The sequence below is a fragment of the Cherax quadricarinatus genome, chromosome 34 (assembly GCF_038502225.1).
Source record: "Cherax quadricarinatus isolate ZL_2023a chromosome 34, ASM3850222v1, whole genome shotgun sequence".
In the NCBI taxonomy this organism is placed as follows: domain Eukaryota; kingdom Metazoa; phylum Arthropoda; class Malacostraca; order Decapoda; family Parastacidae; genus Cherax; species Cherax quadricarinatus.
In genome coordinates, this window is record NC_091325.1 from 4,771,423 (window position 1) to 4,781,388 (window position 9,966).

Here is a 9,966-nt window from a genome sequence, read left to right on the forward strand (position 1 = left end):
TCCATACTCTCTCCCTCCAATCTGATATCGAATCTTTCATCACCTAATCTTTTTGTTATCCTCAAAACCTTACTCTTTCCTGTATTCACTTTTAATTTTCTTCTTTTGCACACACTACCAAATTCATCCACCAATCTCTGCAACTTCTCTTCAGAATCTCCCAAGAGCATAGTGTCATCAGCAAAGAGCAGCTGTGACAACTCCCACTTTGTGTGATTCTTTATCTTTTAACTCCACGCCTCTTGCCAAGACCCTCGCATTTACTTCTCTTACAACCCCATCTATAAATATATTAAACAACCACGGTGACATCACACATCTTTGTCTAAGGCCTACTTTTACTGGGAAATAAGAACATAAGAACATAAGAACATAAGAACGAAGGAACACTGCAGAAGGCCTACTGGCCCATGCGAGGCAGGTCCAAGTCTCCTACCGGCTTAAGCCAATGCACCCAACCTAGTCAGGTCAGGTCACATTGACTTAAGGGAGGAACACGGCAACCGACCTGTTAGCACAAGCTATCAGGTCTAACTCACACCCACCCACATCCACTCATGTATTTATCCAACCTATTTTTAAAGCTACACAACGTTCTGGCCTCTATAACGGTACTTGGGAGTTTGTTCCACTCGTCCACAACTCTATTACCAAACCAGTACTTTCCTATATCCTTCCTGAATCTGAATTTTTCCAACTTAAAACCATTGCTGCGAGTCCTGTCTAGGCTAGATATTTTCAGCACACTATTTACGTCCCCTTTATTTATTCCTGTCTTCCATTTATACACCTCAATCATATCCCCCCTAATTCTACGTCTTTCCAGAGAGTGCAGATTCAGGGCCCTTAGTCTATCCTCATAGGGAAGGTTTCTGATACATGGGATCAACTTTGTCATCCTCCTTTGTACATTTTCCAGAGAATTTATATCCATTCTGTAATACGGTGACCAAAACTGTGCAGCATAATCTAAATGAGGCCTAACCAAGGATGTATAGAGTTGAAGAACAACCTGAGGACTCCTGTTATTTATGCTTCTTGATATGAAGCCAAGGATTCTATTAGCTTTATTGCGAACACTTATGCACTGTTGTCTTGGTTTCAGATTACTGCTAACCAGAACTCCTAAATCTTTTTCGCAATCCGTAATATTAAGATCTACATTATTTAGTTTATATGTGGCATGGTTATTGTCCTGTCCAACATTTAGAACTTTGCATTTGTCTATATTAAACTGCATCTGCCACTTCTCCGACCACTGCATCAGTCTATTCAAATCTTCCTGGAGTGCTCGAATGTCCTCGTCAGAATGAATCCGACGGCCTATTTTGGTGTCATCGGCAAACTTGCCGATGTCGCTCTTTATGCCCTCATCTATGTCGTTTATGTAGATTGTGAACAGCAGGGGGCCCAACACTGACCCCTGTGGAACACCGCTCGTGACACTTCCCCACTCTGATTTCTCCCCATTTATGCAAACTCTCTGCTGCCTATTTGTCAACCATGCCTCTATCCAGGAAAAAATTTCTCCTCCTATTCCATGTGCTTTAATTTTCCTCAATAGTCTCTGATGTGGGACCCTGTCAAAAGCCTTACTGAAGTCCATATACACAATATCATATTCATTACCATGATCTACCTCCTCAAATACCTTAGTGAAAAAAGTTAATAAATTCGTAAGGCAGGAACGCCCCTTTGTAAAACCATGCTGAGATTCGTTGATTAATTTATGCTTTTCAAGGTGGCTACGAACTGCCTCGGCAATTATTGATTCCATAAATTTTCCCACTATGGAGGTTAGGCTTATTGGTCTATAGTTCGAAGCTAAGGACCTGTCACCTGTTTTGAAAATAGGTATCACATTTGCCATTTTCCACTTATCTGGCACCATGCCAGTTTGTAGTGATATGTTGAAAAGATTAGCCAAAGGTGTGCTAAGCTCCTCTTTACATTCCTTTAGAACCCTTGCATACAGTTCATCAGGGCCTGGGGATTTGTTAGGTTTTAATTTATCTATTTGCCTAAGGACCATGTCACTTGTGACCCTAATAGTGCACAGTTTATTATCGTCCTGTTCTACATAATTTATCATTACTGGAATATCGCTGGTATCCTCCTGTGTAAAAACTGAGAGGAAGTATGTGTTAAAAATTCTACACATTTCCTTATCACTGTCAGTGAGCTGACCCGAGGAACTTTTGAGTGGGCCTATCTTGTCCCTGATCTTACTTCTGTATACCTGAAAGAATCCTTTTGGGTTAGTCTTCGATTCTCTTGCAACTTTAACCTCATAATCTCTTTTTGCTTTTCTAATTCCCTTTTTTATTTCTCTCTTTAACTGAATATATCGATTTCTCAATTGCCCCTCTCCTCTTTTGATTTGCCTATATATGCCTCTCTTTTGACCAATCAGATATTTTAATCTATTGTTCATCCATTTAGGATCATTTTTGTTTGATCTGATTTCCCTATTTGGAACATAATTTGACTGAGCAGCTAGAACTATGCCCTGGAAAACATCATATCGGCAACCATCACCACCTACCTGACCCTTAGTCAGGTCATTCCAGTTCAGCCTACCTAAGTAATTTTTCAGTCCTATGAAATCAGCCAAGCGAAAGTCAGGGACGGAGACTTGATTGCCATTATTAGGGGAATTCCATGATATATTAAAACTGAGTGATTTGTGATCACTTTCCCCAAGCTCATCATTAACCTCAAGATTATTAATTAGTGTTTCCCTACTGGCAAGAACCAAGTCAAGGAGGTTATTTCCCCTAGTTGGCTCTGTCACAAACTGTTTTAGAAAACAATCCTGGATCGTATCAAGAAAGTCACCTGACTCTAAATTTCCTGTCAAATTGCTCCAGTCAATCTGTCTATAGTTGAAATCTCCCATTAGCACAACATTTTCGTATGTAGATGCCTTACGAATTTCGTCCCATAGAAGTTTACTGCACTCCCTATCAAGATTTGGGGCCCTGTAAATCACACCCAAAATTAGTTTTTCTCGGCCCTCGAGAAGCTGTAACCAAACAGATTCAGTGGCTGACGCTTCTAATTTAATATCTTGTCTAACACAACAATTTAAATTGTCTCTGACATACATCGCTACTCCACCACCTTTCCTGTTGACCCTGTCAGTGTGGAATAATTTATAGCCTTGTATGTGACATTCAGAGGGCATCTCTCTATCTTTCAGATTGAGCCAGGTCTCTGTTATAGCAATAATATCTATGTCTCCTGCACTTGCAATTAATCTTAGCTCATCTATCTTATTTCTTACACTCCTGCTATTAGTATAGTAAACCTTAAGGGAGCTAGTCCCTTGCTGCCCTCTGCTGTCCCCCTTTGTTTGCTGACCTGATCTATTGTCTTTATTTATAACTTCATGCTGAATGCCTTTTATACATTTACTGTTTCCAACCCAAGTGTTGCAACCTGCTTGTTTCCCACACACACCCATACCTCTATCTTCCATCAGTTTAAAATCATAGGCATTTCACCAATGGCCTTCTCAATCGAGTCTGCAAGTGCTACCACCCCTGCCCCCGAGAGATGTACCCCATCCCTTGCATACATATCATGTTTGCCATAAAAGTTGTTCCAGTTGTCAATGAATGGGATTGCAAGTTCCTTGCAGTATCTGTCTAGCCAGCAATTTACACCAATTGCCCTAGACAACCATTCATTTCCTACTCCCCTTCTAGGCAAGATGCTACATATGATTGGGATCCCTCCCTTAGACTTAATGAAATCTATAGCTGACCTGTACTTATCTAGCAGCTCTTCTCTCCTACCCTTCCCAATATCATTTCCACCAGCACTGAGACAGATAATGGGCTTGCTCCCATTACCTGACATGATATTATCCAGCCTGTTGACAATGTCCCCAACACCAGCTCCAGGGAAGCACACTCTATCTCTCATCTTCTTATTCCTATTACAAAAAGCACGGTCAATATATCTTACCTGAGAGTCACCAACCACAAGAATGCGCTTACCTCCATTAGCAGGGGCAGTAGTACCCTTACCTTCACTGGCCACTGAAGTACATTCATCCTGAAGAACAGAGAAGCGATTTCCTACCTTCAGATCTTCACTCTTAACTTTCCTTACTCTTTTGGTTGTGCAAGAATGGTATATAGTAATACCAACAATTTCTTGGGTAGCATTGAAAATTGGGTTGGGCAAATGTTTTGTTAGTGGGATGAATTGTAAAGGACCTGCCTAGTATGGGCCAACATGCCTGCTGCAGTGTTCCTCCTTTCTTATGTTCTTATGATGCGCCTTCCATTACTGTGAACTACTCGCCACTTGTAGCAGGTGCTGGGCTGCACCTCACTGCTGGTAGCCGTTGCTGCCTCCCCAACTACAGCCTCCTCACAGCGAGAGACAGACTGCACCTCGCTGCTAGAAGCCTCATTCCCCACAACTCCAGCCACCTCACACTCTCTCCCAGACCCATTGAGGTGGACCTTCAGCCTCCTAATCTCCTCCTGGAGAAGCAAGACCTCCTCCTTCAACTCTCCAACCTCAATTTTTAAAACACTGCAGAAGCAAGCCATGCTTTGTAACCGTCCACACTAATCCCCAAGGCAGCTCAGGGTCTGTGACCTCACGTGACGACTTTCCTACATACTCTAACTTGAGCCTCACTATCCTCGTAAAAACTCTTCACTGCTTTCAGTAACCTACCTCCTACACCATACACCTGCAACATCTGCCACATTGCCCCCCTATCCACCCTGTCATATGCCTTTTCCAAATCCATAAATGCCACAAAGACCTCTTTAGCCTTATCTAAATACTGTTCACTTATATGTTTCACTGTAAACACCTGGTCCACACACCCCCTACCTTTCCTAAAGCCTCCTTGTTCATCTGCTATCCTATTCTCCATCTTACTCTTAATTCTTTCAATAATAACTCTACCATACACTTTACCAGGTATACTCAACAGACTTATCCCCCTATATTTTTTGCACTGTCTTTTGTCCCCTTTGCCTTTATACAAAGGAACTATGCATGCTCTCTGCCAATCCCTAGGTACCTTACCCTCTTCCATACATTTATTAAATAATTGCACCAACCACTCCAAAACTATATCCCCACCTGCTTTTAACATTTCTATCTTTATCCCATCAATCCCGGCTGCCTTACCCCCTTTCATTTTACCTACTGCCTCACGAACTTCCCCCACACTCACAACTGGCTCTTCCTCACTCCTACAAGATGTTATTCCTCCTTGCCCTATACACGAAATCACAGCTTCCCTATCTTCATCAACATTTAACAATTCCTCAAAATATTCCCTCCATCTTCCCAATACCTCTAACTCTCCATTTAATAACTCTCCTCTCCTATTTTTAACTGACAAATCCATTTGTTCTCTAGGCTTCCTTAACTTGTTAATCTCACTCCAAAACTTTTTCTTATTTTCAACAAAATTTGTTGATAACATCTCACCCACTCTCTCATTTGCTCTCTTTTTACATTGCTTCACCACTCTCTTAACCTCTCTCTTTTTCTCCATATACTCTTCCCTCCTTGCATCACTTCTACTTTGTAAAAACTTCTCATATGGTAACTTTTTCTCCCTTGCTACTTTCTTTACATCATTCCACCAATCGCTCCTCTTCCCTCCCGCACCCACTTTCCTGTAACCACAAACTTCTGCTGAACACTCTAACACTACATTTTTAAACCTACCCCATACCTCTTCGACCCCATTGCCTATGCTCTCATTAGCCCATCTATCCTCCAATAGCTGTTTATATCTTACCCTAACTGCCTCCTCTTTTAGTTTATAAACCTTCACCTCTCTCTTCCCTGATGCTTCTATTCTCCTTGTATCCCATCTACCTTTTACTCTCAGTGTAGCTACAACTAAAAAGTGATCTGATATATCTGTGGCCCCTCTATAAACATGTACATCCTGAAGTCTACTCAAGTCTTTTATCTACCAATACATAATCCAACAAACTACTGTCATTTCGCCCTACATCATATCTTGTATACTTATTTATCCTCTTTTTCTTAAAATATGTATTACCTATAACTAAACCCCTTTCTATACGAAGTTCAATCAAAGGGCTCCCATTATCATTTACACCTGGCACCCCAAACTTACCTACCACACCCTCTCTAAAAGTTTTTCCTACTTAGCATTCAGGTCCCCTACCACAATTACTCTCTCACTTGGTTCAAAGGCTCCTATACATTCATTTAACATCTCCCAAAATCTCTCTCTCTCTCTCCTCTACATTCCTCTCTTCTCCAGGTGCATACACGCTTGTTATGACCCACTTTTCGCACCCAACCTTTACTTTAATCCACATAATTCTTGAATTTACACATTCATATTCTCTTTTCTCCTTCCATAACTGATCCTTCAACATTACTGCTACCCCTTCCTTTGCTCTAACTCTCTCAGATACTCCAGATTTAATCCCATTTATTTCCCCCACCGAAACTCCCCTACCCCCTTCAGCTTTGTTTCGCTTAGGGCCAGGACATCCAACTTCTTTTCATTCATAACATCAGCAATCATCTGTTTCTTGTCATCCGCACTACATCCACGCACATTCAAGCATCCCAGTTTTATAAAGTTTTTCTTCTCTTTTTTAGTAAATGTCTATAGGAGAAGGGGTTACTAGCCCATTGCTCCCGGCATTTTAGTCGCCTCATACGACACTCATGGCTTATGGAGGAAAGATTCTTTTCCACTTCCCCATGGACAATAGAAGAAATAAAGAACAAGAGCTATTTAGAAAAAGGAGAAAAACCTAGATGTATGTATATATATATATATGCATGTGCGTGTCTGTGAAGTGTGACCAAAGTGTAAGTAGGAGTAGCAAGATATCCCTGTTATCTAGCGTGTTTATGAGACAAAAAGAAACCAGCAATCCTACCATCATGCAAAACAGTTACAGGTTTCTGTTTCACAGTCATCTGGCAGGACGGTAGTACTTCCCTGGGTGGTTGCTGTCTACCAGCCTACTACCTATGTGTATGTAAAAGTATAATTAATCTCTAAAAAGTATTTTTTTTGTGAATATTTTTGGGTTTCTGGAATGGATTAATTGTATTTCCATTATTTCTTATGGGAAATATTGCTTCTCTTTTCAAACTTTTCAAATTTAGAACTAGCTCCTGGAACGGATTTAGTTCGAAATTTGAGGTTCCACTGTACCTTCTTTCGCTCGTTTACCCTGTGATTCACCTCGTATATCATAGACCCATATTCCAGTAAATCCTCTTTTGAATGTCAGTGCCTGAATTCACTCACTTTTGCCTTATTTCAACTTGATATCCAATCTTTTATTGCTTACACTAATTATTCATTGACTTGTACATTGTTCAGAAATTATGATAGAAAAATGCACTTGATTTTTCAGCTTAAATTATAAGCACTGAGTGACCCATATGAGCTTAGAACATTTTTGAAGTTTAATAATAAATGATAGTTTAACTGTGTGTATAATTAATGATGATGTGCCCATAGCTGGTGGTGAAGCTGGCAGCCCAAGAAGAAGTGAATGTAGATGATGTGGGTGTTGGTGGTGCCAAGAGATTTTTTGAGGCCAAGGCTCGAATTCTTGAGGTAGGAGATGCTGCCTACAGAGCCTTTGAGGATAAGAAAAAGGAAGAGGAAGAGAGAAAGAAGAGGCAAGAGGAATTCAAGAAGAAGAGGGAGCAGTTCCAGCCAGCAGCATAACTTCTGATAACTGTTGAGATGATAATTTGTGAACCTGCAGTGAAACTCCAAGTTGAGAACAAGATAATGAATAGGAATGTGGTAATAAGAACCAGCATATTACTGTCGGAGGAAATTCCAATGCAAGACAGAACTGAAAAAGATCCATTTTGAATTTTTCTTGAGTCGGCATAAAAGTATGCTTGTATTCTAGCTATTCATAATTTATAAAGTAGGCCATGTCAGATATACAAATATACTCTTAGTAAGATAGATATGGCTTACAAAACTGCTTTATTACTTAGTACAATGATTGTAGTATGTTAGAAAGGTACATAATACATTAATATTCAGGCATAATTTGCTCGTAGGTGTGCCTGATGGTGCTAAAACTTGTAACCCATAGTGATACAGTACCTAGAAGATCGAGAAATGTTGAAGTTCACATTTCCTATTTGTTAAACAATTAAAATCTCTAAATTTTTGAATTGTTGAAAAATATCTATTTAAGAATATATATATGCATGTATGTATACATACATACAGTATACATAGATTATTCATACATACATTTACTAACCAAACTTTAAATTTGGCTGTATAAAAACAAACTTAGTGCCAGTGACAATTACAGTAATTTTTCCGATGTAGAAAAAGTGTCTAGTTTTGCTGTGTTCTAAGTAATTTTTAACACCACTTAATTATTAGACACAAGTATTTGGGCATTTGCCCTTGAATTATTCATCCTGTTATCATTCCATAGTAATTCAAGAATTAGTATTGATCCATCTAATAAATCACATTCTGTCATTAGCTTGCACAAATGCTACAGTGTACTTTAAAAAAACTAATCATTCAGTTACTGTTGCTTGTATAATTTTAGTATTTATGTAATTTACTGGTAACAGTAGTAATATATTTTGTTAACCTGTTGGTATGAAAAATTTGTAGTACAGGATGTCCCATACTTACAAACATCATGACCTACACATATCTGCACTTAGAAACAGGGCACTTAACAGTAAACAGAACACCAAATCTTAAACACCTTTTGCATTATTGTTTTCCATACAAACAATTTGTTTGCATGTTAAAAAGCAGGGAAGGCAGTTCGTTTGTAAGTGGAAAGACCTCTTGTACTCTGCATTTTCTCTTTGTGTGATGATCTACTTGGTGGACCAGTGGAAAGCCTTTCTTCAGTGTAAGGTGTCATTATACAATAAAAAATAATCTAAGTTATACAGTATATGATATCTAGATTTGTACAAAAATAAAAAAAAGAACTTTAAGTGAAGTCCTAATTAATTTTTTAAGTACAGTAATTTAGCTCTTGCCTTTGTGAGTTGTGATAAATAATTCTACTTCACCTAAGATTTTGTTTAATTTTTTAATCCTATGGTGCTAATGGTTTCTAGTTATTATAACAGTGGGGAAACACTAAACCTGCAAGGGAAATCATCAGGATGGTTTCCCCCGAAAAAACTTGACTGTAAGAGAGAATATTTCAGCAGTTACGAATTTCTTGTGGATATAGTAATATGACACTATATTTATGAAAGAACTGAAATTGTATGGATTATATAGTGCCTTGGGAATGGGAGGTGCATACCATATTTTCTGGTATAAAAGGCACGCCTTTTTTTTCCGGCAAAGTCTTGGAAAATCACCCTGTGCCTTACATGCTCAAGGTCAGGGTCGAGGGTAGGCTTTGGGTTACACTTTAGTATAAAGTAAGAGGGTAATTATCCCTTGAATATGATCACTGATTTAGCATTGATACTTCTGCCATGTGTTCTTATATGCCAGAAAATACAGTAAAGTTTGATCAGAAGAGGAAAGTAGCTTCAATTCTTTAGATTAAGAGCCCTTTACAAGAGCATCAAGGTACTCTTTTCCCCCATCCCTTGAAAAGAATGGACATCAAAGCACTGGTGGATTCACTTTATCATTTTTTTTTTTTTTGTAAATGTAGTAATGATCACAAGCTTAAAATATTTGTTTTATTGTTATTCTGCCAGTACAATAAATAAATACAATAAATACTTAATGACATTTTTTAGTGAGCAATGTGAACACGAGAAATTCACTAATACAGTGGAACCTCAAAAATCGAACTGCTCCCAACACAACCAATTATGTAAGTGTATTTTTGTAAGTGCTTTTATAAGTATTTTTGAGGGTCTGAAATGGACTAATCTAATTTACATTATTCCTGATGGGAATAAATTCATTCGGTAAAGGTACTCGAACAGCCTTCTGGACCG

The 9,966-nt window shown here is 38.9% G+C and overlaps 1 protein-coding gene across 1 annotated transcript in view; it reads left to right on the forward strand.

The window, feature by feature from the left end:
- LOC128693711 (EF-hand domain-containing protein D2 homolog) overlaps nucleotides 1–9,073 on the forward strand; it is a 47,826-nt gene extending 38,753 nt beyond the window's left edge. Inside the window, exon 4 of the mRNA XM_053783536.2 lies at nucleotides 7,511–9,073. Coding sequence (XP_053639511.1) covers nucleotides 7,511–7,723 — 213 coding nt within the window. The 3' untranslated portion in view covers nucleotides 7,724–9,073. The remainder of the gene's footprint in view (nucleotides 1–7,510) is intronic.
- Nucleotides 9,074–9,966: the final 893 nt, after the last annotated feature.